At 51.5% G+C, this 25604-nt stretch overlaps 3 protein-coding genes across 4 annotated transcripts in view; 1 reads left to right on the forward strand and 2 right to left on the reverse strand.

Moving 5' to 3' along the window:
• The window catches only part of LOC307082955 (cytohesin-3-like), a 13117-nt gene extending 9256 nt beyond the window's left edge, over window positions 1-3861 (forward strand). The window contains exons 10-13 of the mRNA XM_079746710.1: window positions 329-405; window positions 641-712; window positions 1231-1376; window positions 3203-3861. Coding sequence (XP_079602836.1) covers window positions 329-405; window positions 641-712; window positions 1231-1376; window positions 3203-3362 — 455 coding nt within the window. The 3' untranslated portion in view covers window positions 3363-3861. The remainder of the gene's footprint in view (window positions 1-328; window positions 406-640; window positions 713-1230; window positions 1377-3202) is intronic.
• Window positions 3862-4420: 559 nt separating this feature from the next.
• fam83fa (family with sequence similarity 83 member Fa) lies at window positions 4421-16521 on the reverse strand. The gene is made up of 5 exons (XM_079746573.1): window positions 15996-16521; window positions 10039-10206; window positions 7845-7966; window positions 6325-7193; window positions 4421-6226 (listed from the first exon to the last, which is right to left on the reverse strand). The coding sequence occupies exons 1-5, from the start codon at window positions 16461-16463 to the stop codon at window positions 6177-6179; spliced, it is 1677 nt and encodes a 558-aa protein (XP_079602699.1). The 5' UTR covers window positions 16464-16521; the 3' UTR covers window positions 4421-6176.
• A 186-nt stretch (window positions 16522-16707) lies between these two features.
• On the reverse strand, window positions 16708-25604 carry grap2a (GRB2 related adaptor protein 2a). 2 transcript variants are annotated; one of them, XM_079746136.1, is made up of 8 exons: window positions 25500-25604; window positions 24995-25237; window positions 21043-21329; window positions 20814-20905; window positions 20508-20627; window positions 20078-20264; window positions 18617-18718; window positions 16708-18303 (listed from the first exon to the last, which is right to left on the reverse strand). In XM_079746136.1, the coding sequence occupies exons 3-8, from the start codon at window positions 21118-21120 to the stop codon at window positions 17770-17772; spliced, it is 1113 nt and encodes a 370-aa protein (XP_079602262.1). In that variant the 5' UTR covers window positions 21121-21329; window positions 24995-25237; window positions 25500-25604; the 3' UTR covers window positions 16708-17769. The 2 variants fall into 2 exon arrangements, with proteins under 2 accessions (XP_079602262.1, XP_079602261.1); XM_079746135.1 differs by lacking the exon at window positions 25500-25604 and having other exon boundaries at window positions 24995-25285.

A 25604-nucleotide genomic window follows, 5' to 3' on the forward strand; every position in this document is an offset into this window, starting at 1 on the left:
GCCTCTATCTGCCCCCCCCTCAGCCTCTATCTGCCCCTCCCCTCAGCCTCTATCTGCCCCCCCCCTCAGCCTCTATCTGCCCCCCCCCTCAGCCTCTATCTGCCCCCCCTCAGCCTCTATCTGCCCCCCCCTCAGCCTCTATCTGCCCCTCCCCTCAGCCTCTATCTGCCCCCCCCTCAGCCTCTATCTGCCCCCCCCTCAGCCTCTATCTGCCCCCCCCCTCAGCCTCTATCTGCCCCCCCCTCAGCCTCTATCTGCCCTCCCCCCACGACCTCAGCCTCTCTCTGCCCTCCCCCCAGCCTCTCTCTGACGCTGCCTTCCTCTCCAGGTGGGAAGGTGAAGACCTGGAAGAGGCGGTGGTTCATCCTGACTGACAGCTGCCTCTACTACTTCCAGTACACCAGCGTGAGTCCTGGGGTCTCCTGGGTTCCTTAAGACCCTCCGCTCCGTTCTGTTCACTGAGCCGCTCTCTCTGTTCACTGAGCCGCTCTCTCTGTTCACTGAGCCGCTCTCTCTGTTCACTGAGCCGGTTCACCGCTCCCTTCTGTTCACTGAGCCGCTCTCTCTGTTCACTGAGCCGCTCTCTCTGTTCACTGAGCCGCTCTCTCTGTTCACTGAGCCGCTCTCTCTCTCCTCACAGGATAAGGATCCCATCGGGATCATCCCCCTGGAGAACCTGTCCGTGAGACCCATCCACGACCCCACCAAACGGGTAGGGGCCCCCAGCTCTGTCTACAAGGGGGGTGGACGATTACACAGAGAACTTAATGAGATGTGTAATTAATGTAGTTACTTTATGAGGCCACTTCATCAGATAACCAACCCTGTGCATCAGAGAGAAATGATTGTGGGGTCGTTATATCTCCCCATCCAAGAAGTAGAACCGCCCTAATGGCTGTAATCGCTGTCGTGTTGCCTGTTTGTGTTTACTCATGTGTGCGCGTGTGTGTGTGTGTGTGTGTGTGTTTGTGTGCGTGTCTGGCTGTTTGTGTGTGGTTGGTGCCTGTGCGCGCGCTCGCGAGTGTGTGTTTGTGTCTCTGTCTGTGTGTGTGCGTGCGTGCCTGTCTGTGTGTCTGTGTGTGTGTGTATGTGTGCATGTATAGGTGCCAGTATGTGCATGTGTATTGACATCTTATTGTACCTGTGTCTGTGTGTGTGTGGTGTGTGTGTGTGTGTGTGTGTGTGTGTGTGTGTGTGTGTGTGTGTGTGTGTGCCTGTGCCCCCCCCCAGTACTGCCTGGAGCTGTCCAGCTGCAGGGGGCAGAAGGTGAAGGCGTGTAAGGTGGAGGCGGGGGTGCTGGTGGAGGGGAAGCACAGCGCCTACCGGCTCAGTGCCGCCAGCCGGGCGGAGCAGGAAGGCTGGGTCACCTCCATCAGGTGGGTGGGGTCACCTCCATCAGGGGGGTGGGGTCACCTCCGTCAGGTGGGTGGGGTCACCTCCACCAGGGGGTGGGGTCACTTCCGTCAGGGGGGTGGGGGTCGGGGGTCACCTCCGTCAGGTGGGTGGGGTCACCTCCGTCAGGGGGGTGGGGTCACCTCCATCAGGTGGGTGGGGTCACCTCCGTCAGGGGGGTGGGGTCACCTCCGTCAGGTGGGTGGGGTCACCTCCACCAGGGGGTGGGGTCACCTCCGTCAGGTGGGTGGGGTCACCTCCACCAGGGGGTGGGGTCACTTCCGTCAGGGGGGTGGGGGTCGGGGGTCACCTCCGTCAGGTGGGTGGGGTCACCTCCACCAGGGGGTGGGGTCACCTCCGTCAGGTGGGTGGGGTCACCTCCGTCAGGGGGGTGGGGTCACCTCCGTCAGGCGGGTGGGGTCACCTCCACCAGGGGGTGGGGTCACCTCCGTCAGGTGGGTGGGTGGGGTCACCTCCGTCAGGTGGGTGGGTGGGGTCACCTCCACCAGGGGGTGGGGTCACTTCCGTCAGGGGGGTGGGGGTCGGGGGTCACCTCCGTCAGGTGGGTGGGGTCACCTCCGTCAGGTGGGTGGGTGGGGTCACCTCCGTCAGGTGGGTGGGGTCACCTCCGTCAGGTGGGTGGGTGGGGTCACCTCCACCAGGGGGTGGGGTCACCTCCGTCAGGGGGGTGGGGTCACCTCCGTCAGGCGGGTGGGGTCACCTCCGTCAGGGGGGTGGGGGTCGGGGGTCACCTCCGTCAGGTGGGTGGGGTCACCTCCACCAGGGGGTGGGGTCACCTCCGTCAGGTGGGTGGGGTCACCTCCGTCAGGGGGGTGGGGTCACCTCCGTCAGGCGGGTGGGGTCACCTCCACCAGGGGGTGGGGTCACCTCCGTCAGGTGGGTGGGTGGGGTCACCTCCGTCAGGTGGGTGGGTGGGGTCACCTCCACCAGGGGGTGGGGTCACTTCCGTCAGGGGGGTGGGGGTCGGGGGTCACCTCCGTCAGGTGGGTGGGGTCACCTCCGTCAGGTGGGTGGGTGGGGTCACCTCCGTCAGGTGGGTGGGGTCACCTCCGTCAGGTGGGTGGGTGGGGTCACCTCCGTCAGGTGGGTGGGGTCACCTCCACCAGGGGGTGGGGTCACCTCCGTCAGGGGGGTGGGGTCACCTCCGTCAGGCGGGTGGGGTCACCTCCGTCAGGGGGGTGGGGGTCGGGGGTCACCTCCATCAGGGGGGTGGGGTCACCTCCGTCAGGCGGGTGGGGTCACCTCCGTCAGGGGGGTGGGGGTCGGGGGTCACCTCCGTCAGGGGGGTGGGGTCACCTCCGTCAGGCGGGTGGGGTCACCTCCGTCAGGGGGGTGGGGGTCGGGGGTCACCTCCATCAGGGGGGTGGGGTCACCTCCGTCAGGCGGGTGGGGTCACCTCCGTCAGGGGGGTGGGGGTCGGGGTTCACCTCCATCAGGGGGGTGGGGTCACCTCCGTCAGGCGGGTGGGGTCACCTCCGTCAGGGGGGTGGGGGTCGGGGGTCACCTCCATCAGGGGGATGGGGTCACCTCCACCAGGGGGGTGGGGTCACCTCCGTCAGGGCTAACTGACGTGGTTCAGGTTCAGGGGGTGGGGTTGGGGATGGGGGGTGGGGGGAACAGAGGAACTGGCTCGGTGATAAGGATGGCGTTGATGATTCAGTTCTCCATGAGTCACCTGGGGGGGGGGGGGGTTAACCCGACCTAACGGTCCCTGTGGCCAGAGGTGTGTTGTCTCCCTGATCCACCGTCCCTCCACTCACCTCAGCTCTCCCCCCCCCCCTCCCTCCAGCGCCAGCATCTCAAAGGACCCCTTCTACGACCTTGTGACCTCGCGCCGGAGGAAGGTCACCGGCAGCATCAGCCACAACAAAAACACCCACAACAACAACAACAACAACAGCAACAACAACAGGAGTACCCATGGACCCCGTTCTGAGCCTCAGAGTTGACCCTTAACGAGGCTGAGTCTGTAATTAAAGCGTCACTTTTTCTTCCACTCCCTGGAGCGGGGGCCTTTAACAACCATCCACTGCAGATGGACCAGTTTTGCATTGCATTATGGGAAATACCCTCTCAGTGTTGCACTGCTGTCACAGACCCACAGAGCTGATGCAGGCTCCCTGGATCATGCGGAGTGTTTAAAATACGATTGTGTTGTTATGTGATTGACCAGAAGTATTTTCTCTTGATAGCCAATATGAATTTGAGGCCGTTAAGTGTCTTCTGTGTGTGTGTGTGTGTGTGTGTGTGTGTGTGTGTGTGTGTGTTTAGGGCAGTTTATTAATGTTTTGGTTGTTCAAATTGCAGTAGCAAGTTATTACAACAGCATTTGTACAAAGATATGCAAACATCTTGCACAATTATTTGTGTTATTACACTGTATTTATTGACACGCAGATTAACATGGACCTTTTTCTATTTTTTTTATAATAAAGATTTGGGTGAAAAGCAGAACCTGGTATTTTTTGCCGACAGATGGCGTTAGTGAGTCACTTTGTTCTTGAGTTAAAAACAGTAGACCGAGGTGCTCTGAGGAACAAACGAACAGGAACCTGAGAAATTGACAGGACATTGATCCAATGTAATCACATATTGCATTAAGGTATTAATCATCTGATTACCAGCCATAGTTTTTAACCTGCTCCAACCCAAACAATCTCTGTGGGACTAGGCTCCAAAGGTGAAGAGATTTCTGAGATCCACATATTCTGTTGACAATGCACCTGTGAAGAGCACCGCAGTGCACGCTCCCTTCCTGTTCACATTTCCGGCTGTGCGTGTATGTGTGTATGCATGTATGTGTGTATGCATGTATGTGTGTATGCATGCGTGTGTGTGTGTGTGTGTGTGTGTGTGTGTCTGTGGGCGTGTGTGTGCATGTGTATCTTGTGTACTCCAAATACTCAGCTGTCAGATCTTGATCTACTAGGTGCGAAACCATGTCACACACATATTGTCAGCGGTTGCGAAATAGCCTTTAATTGCAAACATTTACACCACTTTACACGTCACTGGTATTTCAAGTTGTCCTGAGGCTTCACATTATAATTCCTTAGTAAATTCTCACATCTCTCTTCTAAAGAAGAACATACAAACTGCGTGGCAAAAAGTGTAGAAAACCTGGCAACGTGGCCATAGAGTTTCCTCCTCCTCTAGAAGACATCTGCTTCTAGAAGTCTCGGTTCTCCACACTGAGACATCTGCTTCTAGATGTCTCCATTCTCCACACTTATCCAGAAAACGACACACCTGTTTGAAGACTTTTCTTATTGCCATGGCAACCGAGAGAGCACACAAGCCGGAATGCCAGTTGCCATCCAGGGCAACACCTTGGCAACCAATCCGGATCAATCATACAAAACTATAGCACGTCTAAAAAAAATTAATATATTGCATCATAACTTGGAGCGGCGGCGTCCGTCTTGTCAGTCTGAAACGGTTCTCTCTGACCTGCTGTCCTTCAGCAGCTCATGAAATGATATTTAATAGGACTGTTCTCTGGTAGGACTGTTCTTTAGTGTTCTCTGGTAGGACTGTTCTTTAATAGGACTGTTCTCTGGTAGGACTGTTCTTTTTTTATAGGGCTGTTCTCTCTCTTTAATAGGTCTGTTTGACACTGGCTGCACCGTTAAGTTTCAGGGAGCCTCTGGGTTGGGGAAGTCTTGAGGGAAGTGTGAGACGCCCGGCAGAAATTGATTTCATGCTCATACGTGGTTTAAAAAACCCTTCAGCCAATCAGAGAGCCGCTCTTGTAATAAACAAAATTCCTCCTAAATTGATGCTCCAGCTCCTGAGTGTTGATTGGTCCTGTCATTGATTCATGAACAGGCCTGAGGCCAGACAGTTGTGAGAAACATAAAATCAACTCAGACCAGGGTGGGTTCACGAGGCTAGGGGTGCATCCGAATACTAAGTATATACTATTTCTGTGCAGTGTCTACTACTTGACCGTTAATGTTGCACGTTCTACAGCTATGCATAGAACGCCTCCGAACGCTTCCGAACACCACCGGATGTTTGGAGATTATGTATTTCCCCTCTGTGCACTGCACATCAGATGCCTGCAAAATTAAAGTCACCAGCGATGATTTACCTTTTTTTTTTTTTTTTGACAGCGGCGTTCTTCTTCTTCGGTTACCAGACTCCGGCTGAATTGTGGGATAGCGTAGTGACCTACCGCTGTATACTGTGGCGGTAGTACGCATTCGGAAACGTTTTGCCTACTACACAATGCGTACTGAGCATTCGGACCCGTTATATTTGTGACGTACTACAAAATGGCTACTATATAGCAGTCAAGTATGAGTATTCGGATGCAGCCTAGGACTAAGGGGTAGTGGGGTATCAGTCAAGGCAACAAGGATTCAAAGCCAGGGACTTGGGTAATATCAGCTGCAGAGCAGAAGCTCAAACAAAGCAACACCATGTGGTCTGATCCCACAGCATGGCTGATTACTGACGGGCCGGGGACTAAAGATACATGTTGATGTGGAGGGTGTGTGGAGGATGGCCGGTTCAACCTGTGCTCCCTGATTGCTCCAAGCACAACAGGTGTGCAGCCTCACTCAGCCCCAGAGTCCAATCGGACTCGGGCCAGGTGAGGCTGCTGAAACATCCTCCACACACACTCCACAGGTTGTTAAATTGAGACATGGGACCCAGCTCCTCCAGAATACAGGGGTGACCTCGATGGCAGCCCTAAGACGGCCCTACACTTTATCCGCACTGCAGATCAAACACTTCTACACGGGGTCATTGCATCCTCAGGATTGAATGCAATTCTTCTTCTGGGATCGCTTCCGACCTTTGTAGCCTGTGGGCAGAGAAACACGGAGGTCAGGTCGGCGAAACAAAGACGGGAACCGTAACGAGAAGCAGTAGCAGAGAGAGGTGTGAGGCGTGCGTACGAACCGTCGGGGTCGTCCTCCGCCGTGTTGATGGTCATCAGAGACATGCTCCTCTGGGGCAGCTTGGTCGGCTTCTTGCTCTTGAACTTCACCACGGGGGGCTTCTCCACGGGGTCGAACGAGTCCTCCGTCTCCCTGGCGACGGCGCTAGAGCGGGCCAGTGGGCTGGCCGCCGGGCTGGCCGCCGCCGGGCTCCGGGTGACGGGGGGCGGGGCGGGGGAGGGTGTCGGCGGCGTGACCACGCCCTCGTCGAGGACCTCTGAGATCTGGTTGATCCCCCGGCCCTTCAGGAAGCCCCTGAAGGAGTGCAGCGGTTTCTTGGCCCCGGGCGACGGGGTCTTCTTGGAGCCTCCCTTCCCGTCCCCTTCCTCCTCGCTCCCGGGCCGCGGCGGCGAGGCCGGTTTGGGGGCGGGGGGGCTGTGCTGGGGGGACCCCCCGTTGACCTTCTCGGCGCTGTCCCCAATGGCGTGCCGGAGCTTGTTGAGGAAGCCGTTCTGGGCGGAGGCGGGCGGTGGGCTGGGGGGCGAGGAGACGTCCTGCAGAGAGCAGGTTCGGCTCAGGCTGTTGCCGACCACCAGGGAGTACTTGGGGTTGTGGTACTTGTGCGCGGGCACCTTGACGTTGTTCTGACTCTGCTCCTTCAGGGACACCTGGAAGCGGGAGATGGAGACGCTGAGGGGCGGGGCTTTGGCCTTGACCACAGGCTTCAGCAGAGGTGTGGGGGGCGGCCGCTTGATGCTGAACTCCTTGAAGAGGTCCACCTCCTCGGACGCCGCGTACATCTCCCGGAAGTCGCTGTCGAAGAAGTCGACCACGTGGCCCGTCATCACGGTGATGGTGTTGCGGTCCAGCCGCGAGGAGCTCCAGGTGAAGCTGGGGGCAGGAGGATACGTCAGGGAGGGGTTAGGAAGATCAGAGGACGGGGAACAAGGGATGGGCCGCCGAGAGAACACCGAGCGGCGGACGATCTGATATTAGAGAGACCAAACGCCAACATGCCCCCACAGCGTCGGTGTAGGCAGTAGGCTGTGGTTCTGCTGTTTCTGATGGTTGACATGCTGTGGGCCAAGTGATGGTCAACAGAAGTGACAGCTAACCCTAACCCTAACCCTATTTGAGTGCTCTCTTTAAAGGCCCAGACACACCAACCAGATTATCGGCCGTCTGACAGTCTGGCAAGATCAGTCACACAAGTCTGTTTGGTGTGTTGTTTCCAGCCTTAAAGCCTCGGTTTTCCTCGTCCGTAGTGAGTTTTGTTTTTTACGTCAGCTGAGGCCCTCAGGTGTTTGTAGGAAGCAATAATTAACGGTGCTGTAGATGATATTGTTAGATAAAGCCAAAGCCAAGAGTCAGCTTTTTATTTGGAATAGACTTATGGTTGACTGTCCCCCGGCATCCCGTATGAAACCATTACAATTTTAGACCAATTATGAAGCATCTCGGGCACGCTGCGCTTCTCAATGGTGGAGAAATGGTGGAGGGAGGGATTTAAGACCAGTCTGCGGCCCGTGGCAGCAGACTCACCTGTAGGAGCCGAACATGACCTTCTCGCCGTCCACCAGCATGTATTTGGAGCTCAGAGACCCCGGGAGTTTACCGAAGGAGAGGGCAAGCCCCGCCCCCTTCACCGACCGCACACGGAGGTTCTGCGGACAGAAACATCCTGGTCACACACTGGTCACACACTGGTCACACACTGGTTACACACTGGTCACACACTGGTGACACATTGGTCACACACTGGTCACACACTGGTTATAGCCTGGTTACACACTAGTTACACACTGGGTACACACTGGCTGGATCACTCGGCCTGCAGTAGGCCGCCTTGTAACCAAAGTCAACCTTCACACAAAACAGGGAGGCTGCAGAGACAGGAAGAGCAAACCCACTTGGCAGACACACCGGGCAGATCTGTTTACAGAGCGGGGAGAGAGAGAGAGAGAGAGAGAGAGAGAGAGAGAGAGAGAGAGAGAGAGAGAGAGAGAGAGCAACAATGAACAAACTGGAGGAAGGTAGAGGAACAAGGAGAGAGATGAGAGGAGCCACGAGGACCGAAGGGAGGAAAAGGAGGGGAGAGGGAGACAAAGAGGAGAGAGGGAGAGACTAGGTAACGAGAGGAGAGAGAGAGGGAGAGAGAGACCAGACAACGAGGGGAGAGAGAGAGGGAGAGAGAGACTAGACAACGAGGGGAGAGGGATCGAGGGAGCCGCTTCCCATTGCCGTCACCGCCTTGCCAGGGCGGGATTCTTCCGGGCAGTGGGATGTGGCCCATCCCTACAGCAGGAGGAGAATCGGAGACCCCCCATTCACCACCGGCCCCGCCTGGCCCCATTAAGGCTTCCTCCCCCTCCCCTGGCTCCCTGGCCCAGAGATCAGGTGACATCCAGGAGAGAGAGGCTGAGGCTGCTATTGTATATATGATAGCCACTGTTTGTCCATTGTTTATTGTCTTAATGTCCGAACAATGTCCAGCTGACCACGCCCTCCCGCCCGGTGTCCACGGGCCGAACCCCCAGAGAGGAGGCCCGAGCGCCTCGGGACTCTGTCCTTACTGCGGGTTTTGTGTTTTATGGTTCACGTTTTATGGGTGAATTCCCTCTGATCAACGATAGCTCCATGCCCTCGTGTTCCACTCTGGTTCAGCTTCATACCACGCGTCGGTACAACAGCTGACACGTCGAAGGATTCGGCTCGTTTGCTGAGACCAAAGGTTCATTGTTGACGTTGTCTCTGTCGCCATGTCAACCAACGTGATGTTTGTTCACCCCCCCAGGTGAGGCGGCAGGTGACAAGCCGTTGACAGCCATCATATTCCAACGACTGATTAGCAGCTCCCATCGCTGTGTTGTGAGACACAAGTGTGTGAGACATGTGTGTGGTACACAGCTTCCCCGCAGGAGGGGTGAGGTCAGGGATGGGGACTGGACCTGGGGGCCCTTGGGACTGGGCATGTGAACTGGTTTCAGTCGTCATTTAGTTTAGGTCTCATGACACCTAATAACTACCTTTACCCTACCGTTATTGCATAACTGTGTGCGTGTATGTGTGTGTGTGTGTGTGTGTGTGTGTGTGTGTGTGTGTGTGTGTGTGTGTGTGTGTAATAACAGAAGTCATGGCTCACCTAAATCTCAACAGACAACGTCACTAGCTCCCCTTAGATCGTAGCAGAGCGGCCAAATCCTTCAGGCAGTTCAGTGACTTAGTTTCTCCACAATAACAACCACTCCATACAATAACCTGTGTTTGGGTGTCTGTCTTTGTGTGTGTGTGTGTGTGGGTGGGTGTGTGTGTGTGCGCGTGTGCACGTGTTTGGGTGTTGATTTGTGCTCGCATGTGTGTTCGTGTGTGTGCTTTTGATTATGTTAATGTGTTAGTGTTTTCGTGATTGTGTGTTTATCTGTGTGTGTTCATGTGTGGGATTTTTTCGTGATTGTTTGTTCATATGTTTGTGTGCTCATGTGTGTGTTTGTGTGTTCATGTGTGTTTGCGTGATTGTGTGTTAATGTGTGAGTGTTTCCCTGATTGTGTGTTAATGTGTGTGTTTGTGTGTGTGCGTTATTGTGTGTTGTTGTTTGTGCATGATTGTGTGCTGGTGTGTGCGTGAGTATGCGTTTGTGTGTGTGCGTATGTTTGCGATTGTGCGTTAGTGTGTGTTTTCCTGATTGTGTGTTCAGGTGTGTCCCTGTGTGTGTTCCCAGCCCCCTGCCCCCCTCACCCGTATCTGCGCGGCATTGATCTGCAGGCGGCCGCACATGTCCAGGAAGTGGGCGACGCCCGCGGCCTCCAGCACGGCGTACACCGCCACCCCCCGCCGGGACAGCGCGTCCAACAGGTCCTGCAGGATCTGCAGGTCTGTCAGACGGTCCATCACCATGGCAACCACCTGGGGAACACAGGAACACAGCTAGAACCATCCCACAGAACCACAGCTGGAACCATCACACAGAACACCAGCTGGAACCATCACACAGAACACCAGAACCATCACACAGAACACCAGAACCATCACACAGAACCACAGCTTGAACCATCACACAGAACCACAGCTAGAACCATCCCACAGAACCACAGCTAGAACCATCCCACAGAACCACAGCTGGAACCATCACACAGAACACCAGCTGGAACCATCCCACAGAACCACAGCTAGAACCATCCCACAGAACCACAGCTAGAACCATCACATAGAACCACAGCTAGAACCATCACATAGAACCACAGCTAGAACCATCCCACAGAACCACAGCTAGAACCATCACATAGAACCACAGCTAGAACCATCACATAGAACCACAGCTAGAACCATCCCACAGAACACCAGCTAGAACCATCACATAGAACACCAGAACCATCATACAGAACACCAGCTAGAACCATCACATAGAACACCAGAACCATCCCACAGAACACCAGCTAGAACCATCCCACAGAACCACAGCTAGAACCATCCCACAGAACCACAGCTAGAACCGTCCCACAGAACACCAGCTGGAACCATCCCACAGACCACCAGCTAGAACCATCACATAGAACACCAGAACCATCACACAGAACACCAGCTAGAACCATCACATAGAACACCAGAACCATCCCACAGAACACCAGCTAGAACCATCCCACAGAACCACAGCTAGAACCATCCCACAGAACACCAGCTGGAACCATCCCACAGAACACCAGTTAGAACCATCACACAGAACCACAGCTAGAACCATCCAACAGAACCACAGCTAGAACCATCACATAGAACCACAGCTAGAACCATCCCACAGAACACCAGCTAGAACCATCACATAGAACACCAGAACCATCATACAGAACACCAGCTAGAACCATCACATAGAACACCAGAACCATCCCACAGAACACCAGCTAGAACCATCCCACAGAACCACAGCTAGAACCATCCCACAGAACCACAGCTAGAACCGTCCCACAGAACACCAGCTGGAACCATCCCACAGACCACCAGCTAGAACCATCACATAGAACACCAGAACCATCACACAGAACACCAGCTAGAACCATCACATAGAACACCAGAACCATCCCACAGAACACCAGCTAGAACCATCCCACAGAACCACAGCTAGAACCATCCCACAGAACACCAGCTGGAACCATCCCACAGAACACCAGTTAGAACCATCACACAGAACCACAGCTAGAACCATCCAACAGAACCACAGCTAGAACAATCCCACAGAACCACAGCTAGAACCACCCCACAGAACCACAGCTAGAACCATCACATAGATTACCAGAACCATCCCACAGAACACCAGCTAGAACCATCCCACAGAACACCAGCTGGAACCATCCAACAGAACACCAGCTAGAACCATCACACAGAACACCAGCTGGAACCATCACACAGAGCCACAGCTAGAACCATCCCACAGAACCACAGCTAGAACCATCCCACAGAACCACAGCTAGAACCAGCTAGAAGGTTAGCTAGAACCTAACCTCACACAGAACACCAGAACCATCAAACAGAACCACAGCTAGAACCATCACACAGAACACCAGAACGACCACTAGAACCATTCTACAGAACCACAGTCAGAACCATCACACAGTGCTGCACGATTAATCGAATCGCAATCGCAATATCAGCCTTTGCGATTGTATAACCGCTGCGATTTAATAAAAAAATTAAATAAAAGAAAATAATAATAATTTGTATTTTCTTATTTATTCTATTTATTTTATTTAGTTGTACTATTGAGAAAACCTAACAAGTTTGCACTGCAGAAATGCCTTTATTTTGAAAAAGATATTTTTTTTATTATTTATTTAATTTTGTAAAATATTGTTATTTTGAAAACAGTACTGCACACATTTCTTAGTTTTAGTATTTTTTATGCTAGTTTAAGTTTGTATGTTTGAGTTGAGAAATAAACATTTTAAAAGTATCAGTAACCTGTGTGCATTTTCCTCGATAACCAAGCAAGTAGACTCATGACACCATTTGTTTATTATATCGCAATCCACCAGAACTACCGCTAGAACCATCACACAGAACCACAGCTAGGACCAGAACACAACACCTAAGGAGCACCAGTTATTTCATAACTCTGTGTGTGTGTGTGTGTGTGTGTGTGTGTGTGTGTGTGTGTGTGTGTGTGTGTGTGTGCGTGCGTGCGTGCGTGTGTGCGTGTGTGTATATGTGAAACAAGGTCATGTGACTTATTTCTTCAACAATTCTGTGTATTAATTTTTCCACTTAATGACTATAATTATGAGCTATAAAGTCTGTGTGGTTCAAGGGGGGTTTCAGAGCTATTACTCATCCAGTTCCCGTCACATGTCAATGAATCCTGATGGGACTTAACAACAGACGACAGCACTAGGATTCATTGCCACACATTCACAGGAGGAACTCCGTTTTTCCGAGCAGAGCTACGGAGAATAAGAGGATTTCCTCTAATTACTGCAGCCTCTCATCCTGTTCACAGTGTCTATAGATGATCACACCCAGGACTTAAAGAGAGGTTAAATCATAAGGATTGCTTGATTTATTAGTAAAGGGTTAGTTAAGGCTAAAGAGGCCGTAGGTACGATTTAAGAGTTATCCTTCGAGTTTAATTTGTTAGAGATGCCTTAGCCATCCATCAACTGTTTTGATTGAAACTAGTAGGTTACGGGAACCTATCTGGCCTGTCAATCACTGGTAATAATTCACAATGGCGGAGAAACAGGGGAGGGAGGGAGAGGGGGAGGAAGGGAGGCTGGGAGGGAACTATTTATAAGGTTGTTTATTTTCTAAATCTCTTTCACTATCTTCCTCGCTCTCTCATTACAGCTCTCAAATCACCTTTAACTGCTATCCGTCTAAACTGTATTTGGAACAGCACATCTTCATGTTAAATATTGACTTTAAGTCATATATTTACCTACCGGGTAACTGACGAACAATATGAATGACTGAATGAAGCTGTAAAATGGTCGCTACCTTACGTCCAAAATACTTTACTGTAGTTACTCTAGTAGCTGTATTTACTCTAGTTACTCTAATTACCCTACCTAGTTACTCTAGCTGCTCTAGTTACTATAGTTACTCTAGGGACTCTGGCCATTCTAGTTATTCTAACTACTCTAGTTACTCTAGTTACTGTAGATACTGTAGTTGCCATAGTTACTCTAGTTACTCTAATTAGTTACTCTAGTTACTCTAGCTAGTCTGTTACGTTAGATTTGGATGTAAAGTAACTGATAAACCAAAAAAGGCTTTAATCTATATGATTATGAATTACTTGCAAATATGAATAGATGTGACGTCGTCAACCCTATATAATTGGGTTGCAATATTTTTTTTAATGAATAACCTGAGGGTTGAAATCTATGCAAAAAATCCACCCCCAAACTCTGCTCTATAGTGAAACTGAATGCATATGGATGTCTGCTCTCCCCTGCGGCGGTGATCTCATACAGCGACCGGGGCAGGACACAGCACGTACACAGAGCCGGCTGAACCTCTAAAGACACATGTGCTGAAACGTACACATTTTGTGCATCACTTCCCCTCCTAAAAAATATCGATGGGAAACTTTACCTCAAGGCCGCTTACTAAATACAAGGCAATTACATCGTCAAAATAATCCCCAATTAGACGTCCTGTAAACAGTGTGACAGCAGGTAAGTATTGTTGGAGATTTAGTTGATATACTGTCTCAAGTAGACTATACAGAGACAGGATCATAAACAGGGGCAGGATGTTGAGGTTTTGGTTATGGTTAGTAATATGTTAGGTTATGGTTGGTAACATGTTGAGTTATGGTTGGTAACATGTTGAGCTATTAGTTACAAGTTGAGTTATGGTTGGAAACATGTTAGGTTATGGTTGGTAACATGTTGAGTTATGGTTGGTAACATGTCAGGTTATGGTTGGTAACATGTTGAGTTATTAGTAATATGTTGAGTTATTAGTAACATGTTGAGTTATGGTTGGTAACATGTTGAGTTTTAGTAACATGTTGAGTTATGTTGGTAACATGTTGAGTTTTAGTAACATGTTGAGTTACGGTTGGTAACATGTTGAGTTATGTTGGGTTTTAGTAACATGTTGAGTTACGGTTGGTAACATGTTGAGTTATTAGTAACATGTTGAGTTATGGTTGGTAGCATGTTGAGGTATGGTTGGTAACATGGTGAGTTATGGTTGGTAACATGTTGAGTTTTAGTAAAATGTTGAGTTACGGTTGGTAACATGTTGAGCTATTAGTTACAAGTTGAGTTATGGTTGCTAGCATGTTGAGGTATGGTTGGTAACATGTTAGGTTATGGTTGGTAACATGTTGAGTTATTAGTAACATGTCATGCTCGATCACGAGGCCCCGTCCAGTGCGGCTCACGAGCATTTCACCCTTTATATTCTGTTATGCGTCGGTCACGTGCTCGCGCATATGAACCTACTGATGCCCGCGTATTAAACAAAACTTAACAACAACGATTCGAATCTGCACGAGATGGCTCCGCGTGGAGCTCAGCCAATCACGAGGAGCTGTTTGTTTTGGAGCTGATCGCGAGCCTTGCGTGTGCTCAGGCGCCGGCAGCAAACTGGCGATGGCACCGCAGCGCGAGTCCTGATCTGAATCTGACTCTCGAGCTGCTTGTCTGGCTCCGCGCGGCTTTGCATGTTACGACACGCATGTTATGAGACGCGCTACTGTGAGGTGTGAGAGCAGGCTAACGTCAAGTGGACTAATAAACCCTGGGCCTTGTTCCTGGTATGGAGGTGTTTAATATATAAACTGGTTTTGGTTCTTAGTATGGAGGTGTTTAATATATAAACTGGTTCTGGTAAGGAGGTGTTTAATATATAAACTGGTTTTGGTTCTTAGTATGGAGGTGTTTAATATATAAACTGGTTCTGGTAAGGAGGTGTTTAATATATAAACTGGTTCTGGTTCCTGGTATGGAGGTGTTTAATATATAAACTGGTTCTGGTATGGAGGGGTTTAACATATGAACTGGTTCTGGTTCCTGGTTTGGAGGTGTTTTATATATGAACTGGTTCAGGCTCCTGGTATGGAGGTGTTTTATATATTAACTGGTTCTGATTCCTGGTATAAAGGTGTTTTATATATGAACTGGTTCTGGTTCCTGGTATGGAGGTGTTTTATATATGAACTGGTTCTGGTTCCCGGTATAAAGGTGTTTTATATATGAACTGGTTCTGGTTCCTGGTATAGATTTTTTTATCTAAGGATGTTCTGCACTGCTTGACGGACGGCAGGTAGCTTACAGGTTGTTACTTATTATTGTTATTATTACTTATTACTTACTAATTAAATGAGTCCTGGCTTACACAAATAAGACACTTTGAGAGTTTGAAACCCATTCCCATTTTCTTGTATACGGGGAACGGGTTAACCTAGTGATTATTAGAGCTTGGCACTCGGTTCTATGAACATCCTTACTGTACCGACAGAGATATATTGTTGTTTCCCTTCTGACAGATGTAGGTAGCCTATTTATTGTAGGTCGCTTCGGATAAAATCGTCTGCTAATTTAAATGAATGTAAATGAAAGTTAAACCTTTGAGAGTTTTCTTCTCTTTAAATTCATCGACAACTTAAACAACCGCTAATGAGGCCCTTGCCATACTTTGATACCAGCTGATTATGAATCATAACGCAGTTAGAAGTGATGAATAAATTCGGTTACCTTCTGGGACTCCTGGATAAGCTTCCGGACCACCTGCTTGATGTGCGGCCCGTTCTCCTTGGGCGGGTGGGAGTACATCACCACCCGGGAGGCCCCCCGGTACACCCCTTTCCCCGGGACCCAGCCCGCGTCCAGCGGGGGGATCTCCGTGTCCGACATCTCGGGCCAGTAGGTGGAGTGCACTCCCGAGTCGGCGCTCGACGCCTTGGACTTCTCGCCCTCCGACTCCGAGTCGCTGTCCGAGGTGTACGCGTCGAAGGTGTTCCTGAGACTCTGGACCTCCTGCGCGGATAAGAAGTCCTTCACGTTGTCCTCCTTCAGGCGCATCTTGAACGCGCCGTCCCCGTTCCTCACGAGCTGCTCGATGGCCGCGCGCTGCTCCTCGCTGTAGTAGAACTCGGGTCTGGTCTCCGGGACCTTCTCGTTGACGTGGTCTTCTTCCAGGCACACCACCTGGGACTCGGCCATCGCGGACAACGGGTTCAGAGAAGAGTCTCCGGTTCCTCCCTTGCGCTGCAGACTTTACCTGTCCTCCTCAGGTAGATGGAAGGTGACGCGTCAAGGTGTTCAGGGGGAGGAGTCAAGAGCTCCGGCGGTTTAACCGCTGATTGGACGAGTTTGCATTTTGATAGAGGCAGTTAGAAGAAGTCTAAATGGAAATGAGTGACTTGTACTGCTACAGCGTTTAATTTAAAACCAGTCAGAGGGGAAACTTTATTGCAAAACACATTTGTCAACGGAAGGCAGTATATTCAAAGGGACATCTTTTACAGCCGTTTGGAAAATAAGCAGCTGCCGACAGTCAGCCACAGGCATTAAAGACAGAGCATCAGCTAACACTGAACTACAGTGAAGGTCTACTTTGGGTTTTAGATAACAGGCGGATCAAGTGCATTGTCCCATGTTCTCCTCATTGACATGAGATCAAACATCTCAGTAAGAACAGCTGGTGTTCCTTCAGGGGCCTTCAATGCAACATCGTCCCAGGTCCGCGGTGTTCTAGGAGAAGCAGGGGCGGTTCTAGATCAATTTTCAAGGGGGGCCAGACTGGGGCCAGTTGTTTTGTTGGAGGGGCACATTGAACCCGGGACGCAAGGGATTTAGTTTAGTACTAAATAACGGCTTTCAAAAACACAATATACAATAATTGGCCTTTTCCCGTTACAGCATTTATTGCAGTAGCACAGCATTAAGTATCTCCTTCAGTTACAGCAATTGTCAATATTACAACATTTTGGGTTTCCTTCACTGACCTCACACCCCTCAGTATCATACATCACCAACGGCAAATATAGTCAGCATGACATATTATAAATCTCAAGTTCCAACTTGTTTGTCAGTCCCACACAATCACAAGGGATGGATTGCTGCTCCTCCCTGCTCCCCCCTGCTCCTCACTGCTCCTCTCTGCTCCCCCCTGCTCCTCCCTGCTCCCCCCTGCTCCTCACTGCTCCTCCCTGCTCCTCCCTGCTCCTCACTGCTCCTCCCTGCTCCCCCCTGCTCCTCACTGCTCCTCTCTTCTCCTCACTGCTCCTCTCTGCTCCTTTCTGCTCCTTTCTGCTCCTTTCTGCTCCTCCCTGCTCCCCCCTGCTCCTCACTGCTCCTCCCTGCTCCTCCCTGCTCCTCACTGCTCCTCCCTGCTCCCCCCTGCTCCTCACTGCTCCTCTCTTCTCCTCACTGCTCCTCTCTGCTCCTTTCTGCTCCTTTCTGCTCCTTTCTGCTCCTCCCTGCTCCTCACTACTCCTCTCTGCTCCTCCCTGCTCCTCCCTGCTCCTCAGATCGGCGTGGTGTAGTTGGCGGGGAACAGGCCGCTCCTGCCTCTCAGCCGGCCCCTCCACCACGACGTATCGCGGCAGTCCAGCACCTCGATGACTTCACCGGCGCAGAACCCCAGCTCGTCCTCCTCCTCCACCTGGAAGCTGTACAGCGCCCTCACCTGGATGGAGGCCGGCCTCACATGGACGGAGGCAGGCCTCACCTGGGCCGAGGCAGGCCTCACCTCGGCCGAGGCAGGCCTCCCCTGGGCCGAGGCAGGCCTCACCTCGACGGAGCCGGGTCTCACCTGGGCCGAGGCCGGCCTCACCTGGGCCGACGCCGGCCTCACCTGGGCCGAGGCCGGCCTCACCTGGGCCAGGGCAGGCCTCACCTGGACGGAGGCCGGCCTCCCCTGTAGGGGGGTTCCCCTGCCCTTGGTAGGGTCCGCTCTCAACTGCAGGGGGGTTCCCCTGCCCTGGGTGGGGTCTGCCCTATCCGGGAGGGGGGCTAACTTCACCTGGAAGGAGGCCCTCATCTGTGCAGGGGCTACTCTCTGGGAACACACACACACACACACGGGAAGACACATATTTCAACACACACATATGAAGACACATTCAAACTCACCGCAACACACTTATATATGAAGACGTAGATTCCATCACACCTATGGAAACCCACACTGATATATAACCACATACACACACATAAAACACATTTATACACAAAAAAACACCTCAGATAAAAACACGTTTAAAACACCCACACGTGGTGCTTAAAACCCGAGGAACTGGTTGCACACTTGCGTGAATCTCAGTGTGTGTGAAACTCAGTCTGTGTGAGCTGAATGATTGACAGGCTCCCACCTGAGGGGCCGCTGCAGGCTCCGCCCCTCCCACAAGTGGGCTCCGCCTCCCAGCTGCTTCAAACTGGTCGGTCGGCTCCGGCGCCAACAACACCCCCGGGTTCTGAGGAGAAGAGAGATGGTACAGCCTGCTCAGTCCCTGGCTGGCTGATCTGAACGCCTGCTCAAGCAGCCTGCCTTCCACCAGTCAGACGAGGTCAGGTCGGCCGTACCACCCTGGACACGCCCGATCTCGTCTGATCTCGGAAGCTACGCAGGGTCGGGCCTGGTTGGTACTTGGACGGGAGACCGCCTGGGAATACCAGGTGCTGTAAGTGGTGTCGGGTGGCGGCCAATAGGTGGCACTCTTCCCTCCGGCCCCTTCCCTCATCAATCCCGATGCCCCAGTGCAGTGACGGGGGACACGTCACTGCACTGGGGCATCGGGGTGCTGTGGAAGGCGCCGTCCTTCGGAGGAGACGTAAAACCAAGGTCCTGACTCACTGAGGTCATAAAAGATCCCAGGGCACTTAGCGCAAAGAGTAGGGGTTTCCCCGGTGTCCTGGGCAACCACGCTCATTCAATCTGCCCCCCCTAATAATCCTCCTGTACAATTGGCTGACTCATTAATTCCCTCACTCTCCACCTCAAGCTGGTGTGTGGTGAGCGTTCTGGCGTAGATTGGCTGCCGTGCATCACCCAAGTGGGTGCTACACACTGGTGGTGGTGAGTTAGGTCCCCCCCTTCTTGTAAGCGTCTTTGGGTCATTGAAAAGCGCTATATAAATATAATTAATTATTACTTATTATTAGGTCTCGGTGAAGGGGTGTTTCACATTCTTTTTCGCTTATTTCTTGCTACGACCAATCAGGTCGCTGGAGGCACATAATTGGCCGATACAAATTCAGCCAGCAGTAATAAGCTCCAATAAGGTGTCTGTAAAGCTTTCAAATCCACACGTGTAGACGGGCCACCTGAAGGTATTCAGATCCTCTTCCTAAAGCTTCATCCTCTTGCGCTGACTAGTCTTCTTCAGTAAAAAAATCACCGCAACAAAACAGGAAATGAAATAGCAGAACGTCTGCTAAACACGGTTGCACGGCTGGATCTGAGTTTACAAGATGTCTACAAGCGCTGGGGGGGCTTCACACAGGTCAGCTCTACAGGCAGAGCGGCACCGGGCGTTCCCAGTGGGACGGCGACACCAGGAGCAGTCTGTCTGAGAGACCCTCAGCCCGCTGGTCATAGCTGTAGATGTGTCCACAGAGAGGACACGTTCCTCTCAGACTGTCCAGGGGAAGGGCAGCGATAGACGGGTCTAACGGGACGAGGACGACTGCTGAACCTTTTCTCTCTCAGTGAGGCTCCCGTAGTTCATCCTACAACCTCTACCTCATTTGACCGAGTTTAGGACCTTCATCGTGCCGTTGGCTACGTACTAACAATCTAGTAACAAACAGTGAGCGTGGCCAGGGCCCCATACCTGGTGAGCGTTGGGGGCCCAGCTGTCCTCGGAGCCGTCCTTCAGGTAGATCAGCCTCTGCTTGGAGATGGAGTTGGACTTGTAGAAGTCCACCAGCTCGTTGAAGGAGTTGAACTTCTCGGTCCACAGGAAGTACTGGCCCAGGTTGTCCTTGATGACCTTGAAGTGCTGCACGTCGTGCTCGTGCCTGAGGGCGGGGGAACAGGGGAGGGTGAGCAGAACGTCTGGTTCCTCTGCAGAGACCTGCATGCTGCTGCTGAGCTGGGCTGGACCGTGGCGACCACCTCCCACAGTGTCCAGCATCAAAGAGGTGAACATGTGTATTCATGTGTTATGTGACCTCAACAGAACCACACACAAACTGACACACACACACACACGCACACACACACACACACACACACACACACACACACGTGCTCTGACCCACCTGACGGAGATGGAGAAGTCCCCCGGAGAGCTCTGGCTGCCGCGGATCAGGAAGTACCCGACGCCCTTCGTCATCAGGTCCTCTTCGGCGGAGCTGCGACTGGCGTCCTCCTGGAACCACCTGCCGGCACCAACACAGCTGAACACCTGGTTCACCCTGGACCCTACGTCCACACGCTAGTCCACGATCACGCTGAATACCTCCTGCTGGGTTCCAGTTCCACCTAGACCCTACGTTCACGCCCACAGACACCGACGTGTGAGATGACGTCCTTGGTCGCACGCGGTCCAGCGGCAGAAGGCTCACCTTGGCATATGGACGTCCAGGTAGTTTTGAGGCACGAAGCCTTCCTGCCCCAGCATCTCGGCCGTGTACCAGGCGTCATGGGACGATAGGATCTAGATAAAAGCAAGAAGGGCAGATCAGACAAAAAGTTATACATCATCCTTTATGAGGTGCTGGAAGAGGATTTGGAATGTGTAGAGAGAGAGAGCAGACCGTAAACCGCCCCTGCATCAGCGTAAAGCGGGGATACCTTAAGGACGTCCCCCTTCCTGAAGCTCAGCTCACTGGAGGACGACGCATCAAAGTCATACTTCCCCACTGCCTCCATGGCGACAGTGGGCGAGAGAGAGAGAGAGAGAGAGCGAGACAGAGACAGAGACAGGGAGAGAGAGAGAGAGAGAGAGAGAGAGAGAGAGAGAGACAGAGAGAGACAGAGACAGAGACAGAGACAGAGAGAGAGAGAGAGAGAGAGAGAGAGAGAGAGAGAGACCAGCAGCTTCTTTAGCTTGGGGGGTTGTGTGGGGCTTGTCGCTATGGCTTCAAAGAAAAGGAAATAGAGGAAGAAAATAATTAGACTTTAGGAAACCGAAAGACCTTCAGATCCACAGACTGGGGAGAAGATCCAACGTGAGCGCTTTCATCACTCAGGAGTTTAGAGGATTTATGATACCAGATACATCTTCAATCTTTCAGATGTCTTGGTACAAGTCAAACTCCCCCATTAATATTCTCCACACGTCGAGGGTTTCCCCAAGCCCTCGATATGACGTACACGCAATACAGTGAGTATCACGAGTACACAAGTACTTCAGAACGGGATGCACCATGTGGTCATGAGTTCATATTTGAATATTGTCGCCGTTCCACCGTTGGTGCATGAACCTGTTGGGTAGGGTGGAGGAGACGGCGGCCTTTCTACCGCCGGGCAAAAATAACAACACAACACATCACAACCATGTGGCACTCCCTGGTATGAACAAAGAGATTAAAAAACATTTAGAAGACAATAATTAAATCGTTTGCAGCATACAGTGGGGTGTGTGTGTGTGTGTGTGTTGGTGACGAGGGGGGCAGATGTTTGTTGCCGGTTTGTGGTGTTCAGCGGTAGGTTCAATGTATCAACCTATAGAGTAGAATATTGGCTTCGGGCGACAGAATAGAGTATCATTAAAGTAAATAATGATAATGGCTCGAGGTTCAGAGTTTAGAAGTAGAGGGCTACCCGCCCCTGGTACCTTCAAGTGTTTTCTAATATTTGTGACATTTGGTGAAGACGCAGCGGGTCCTTCACTGGAGCGTGGCCGTGTCTTGTGTTACTGGAGGCTACTGAATCACTCACACAGCACATGGATTATTCACACACGACATCTGCAGTGTGACCTACAGACTCACAACCTGCTCCGTCAGAGTTGGAACGCGGCCAAGTCACTCACCAAGAATGCAGCGTTGACTGACACACGGCTTTAAGTGATTGTTATTACAGGCTGGCTCCGTTCTGACAGTTCATAGCTCCACTGGAGGGAGGTGAGCGGAACCGGGGGTCTGAGGACCACCTAGATCTAGGTGGGTCAGCCGCGGGTCCACAGCCAATAGCTGGAGGCCTCGTGAGCAGGAGGCCCCGCCCCTACCTGCTCCTTAACGACCAGCATGTTTGTGTGGCTCGTATGTTAAAGCATGTTGCTCCTGGTGGCCACTCAGATGGAGAGAGGAAACACCTTCTGCTCACTGTGGTGAAGACCTCCTCTTCCCCTGATTCCCACCCACTGTGACAAGATCCCGAACCCTTGAAGAGGATGTTCATGTGAATACAATTGTATAAAAAGTATGTGCAGTATTTTCTTGTACTTATACATGGTCTGTGTATTTGTGTAAGAGTAAAGCTGTATAATCGGTGAACCCCAGTATCACTTATTTCAGTTAACAGCTGGTCAAAGTATCGGTGAATGATATTTTAAATAAATCCTTGGTAGCTTTGATCAATCATCCGACTCACAGCGTGAAGCTTCAAACGGTTAATTGAACTGATTCCCCTTCGTCTGAACCCCTGAAGAAGACTTTCAGCTCTTATCTGCCGAGTGGCCCTCGTTTCGGCTGGCGTCTCAACGAGCCAATTAGCGTCTTTCAAGCGGGACATGAAAATAGAGAAATATCGTCTCTAACATCAAGAGGCATCGCCATCTTTATCTGATCATTGATTCGTTTAGAAGGAACCCCACCGAGTCTCTGAAGTCAGACGAAGACTTGGAATTATGGATCAGACGAACAGTTAAGGTTATGGATATGCATTAATAACATGATAAATATACTGAGGTTGGCTATGGAGCCGCGATTCAGCCTGGAGTGAATATTAAACCCATAGGAGTGTTTGATGACCTGCTGAATGTGACCAGTCTTCAACTGTCATCAGAATATGAGGAGCAGCCATGGTTAAACATGAGCTCTTTACCGTTGACGACTCTGTCACATCCGTCAGGGAAATAACTCTTGTATAGTACTGAAAAAGGTGAAATTTCCAATGTATTTGATAATATAGAATAATAATACTAATGATACTAAATAACACTATCAATACTAATATTAATTATGCATTTTAGCCGACGGTTATGTTCGATCTGTCAACAGGCAGTCAAATATGAGCAGGTATGTAAATGTGGGCCTGTTCATGCAGCAACATAATCTGCTGCTACATGCAAACTAATTTAAATGAACTGTTTCTCCCCAGTGGGGAAGTTCTGCTCTAACGTAAACAAATGTGAGTTTCCAAGAATCCCAGGCCCGTTCCTATTGGTGGGTTAATAGAACGCCTCTAATGAGGCAGAACAGGAGCGGCTCCATGGAGCCGGTATCAGGGAGGCTGGGTAGACCGTAGGCCTGCATCACACATGGCAGAGCAAGGTGCCTGGGTAGGCCTCTTAAGGGCTCTTTATGGTTCCACGTTTCCGCAACGCAAGGGGGTGACGGACCCCTTACGTCCTTGCGGACCCTCCTTGCGTCGACCGCAAGGGCCGGACGTGCGCCTCCCAAAGTTCGTTACCTTCCGTCGAGGCGACGCAGCAGCGAGGGCTGTGATTGGTCCGCTCACTAAAACCCGACGCAGAACCATAAACGTTCAGGACTGCGTCGAAGCGTCTGCGTGGTCGTTGCGTTGCGGGAACGTGGGGCCATAAATAGCCCTTCAGACACAGACCGGAGCAGAGAGCCTCAGTAGGTCTGAGTAGGCCTGGGTAGGCCTGGGTAGGCCTGGGTAGGCCTGGGTAGGCCTGAGCCGGGAGCCAGTGTGGGCCTACCACACACAGGCCACAGCAGCCCAACACTCTCTGGTTTAGATTCAGGTTTCAGAGTTGTTCCTTAAAGCTGTTTACTCACACTTTCCTAAAGGGTCATCTGAGTGCCGCGCGGTGTGCCTGAAATACAGGAACCTCCCGTAGGACGAGAGCCCAGATGTATATGTGTGGGGGCAACTTCCTGGCTCTCTCTGCACTAATAGGCCATCGCTGCCCTGATCAGCACTGTGCTGTGGGTTCTGGAGCGGGCAGAGCGGCGCTCTACAGAAGCTATCGGTTGTTACCGTTGATTAAGAACGTTGAAGTTTTACCTACGAATCAAACCACTGAATAAAGAGAAAGTTAATCGCGTGATTTACTATGATTGACTGAACGAGGATACTTCCGTTGGGTGATGACTGGGAAAGCCGAATTAAAACCAGTCTGAAGATGAGCTGATCAGAGACGATGACCGCAGAAGCAGGTGGGTGGGTTAGTTTGACCGGGGCCACATTCCGTCACTATCGCCTCCCCGACCCATACTACTCTCTTGGAATGTATTAATATGAAATTGTAAAGTTAAACTTACTTGATCATATCCTGACCTCCAAATTCACACAGCATCAAGGTTCATATGAATAACAATATCGAGACAGCTACAATTGGTTAAGGTTAAGTTCAGCATCTCAGGTCCACAGAGGAGATCAAAATCCATCCATTTACCAGCCAGCCAGAGTTAATTCAGAGAGAGAATTGTGGAATTTGAACGTTTTTTCTGTTCAAGATTGGCCTGTTCATGCGTATGACACATGATTTATCATTTCAATATACCGATGTTTCAATTATTTTCTCTCAGGGCAATCATTATTTTCATATTACATACATAGTGAATCATTTCAGTCAGATTCAGAAGGACCATATCCACGGGTGGAGCCTTACCTTCTAGTGTCTAGTAATTGAACAGCCCTCAGACGGGCCGCTCTCTGACGGCTCGGGTTCAGGACTCCAGAAGCGACTCCCGGGGGACCGACTAACGGTGACGATTGGGTGAGACTCCTCTGCGGCTACGGTTCAGCGCTGGCCCTCTGACGCCCCATGAGACCCGCGGCCGGCAGCTGGCTGCGTGCACCCTGCGACTCTGGACTCAAATCACGGAGCTGGTCGGCGGTCCGCTGAGACCCCCTGCGGCACAGCGGAAGACATAAGTTCACGAGGGAAAGAAAGCGTCGAATAGCGACACGGCGCTTCCTCCATTCACCACACATGGCACCACGTGACACACACGCGCACACACACACACACACACACCCACCCACCCACCCACACGCACGCACCTTTCACACGCACATGAAGCCTACCTGACTGTATACCTACATATACTTGTGTAAACTACTTGGAAATTATTTGAGATAAGTATGAGTAGCCTAATATTTAGGTGACCTACCCTTAAGACTACTTCACGTCGTGTCGCCAGTAAGTTGTGTGTTGAATGCTGACTAATTAGCAGAAAAGACTCGTAACATAAAGTGATACTGGTCTTAGACTAATC

The sequence above is a fragment of the Pollachius pollachius genome (assembly GCF_949987615.1).
Source record: "Pollachius pollachius genome assembly, chromosome: 11".
In the NCBI taxonomy this organism is placed as follows: Eukaryota; Metazoa; Chordata; class Actinopteri; order Gadiformes; family Gadidae; genus Pollachius; species Pollachius pollachius.

Excerpts from the sequence above, each read along its gene's own strand:
- fam83fa (XM_079746573.1), bottom strand. The coding sequence starts at position 16,463 with ATGGCCGAGTCCCAGGTGGTGTGCCTGGAAGAAGACCACGTCAACGAG. Across the intron at positions 7,967-10,038 it reads TCAATGCCGCGCAGATACGG|AACCTCCGTGTGCGGTCGGT; the intron begins GTGAGGGGGGCA and ends TTCTGTCCGCAG. Across the intron at positions 6,227-6,324 it reads GGCGGAGGACGACCCCGACG|GCTACAAAGGTCGGAAGCGA; the intron begins GTTCGTACGCAC and ends CTCTGCCCACAG.
- grap2a (XM_079746136.1), bottom strand. The coding sequence starts at position 21,120 with ATGGAGGCAGTGGGGAAGTATGACTTTGATGCGTCGTCCTCCAGTGAG. Across the intron at positions 20,906-21,042 it reads GGAAGGGGGACGTCCTTAAG|ATCCTATCGTCCCATGACGC; the intron begins GTATCCCCGCTT and ends GCTTTTATCTAG. Across the intron at positions 20,628-20,813 it reads CTGGACGTCCATATGCCAAG|GTGGTTCCAGGAGGACGCCA; the intron begins GTGAGCCTTCTG and ends TGGTGCCGGCAG.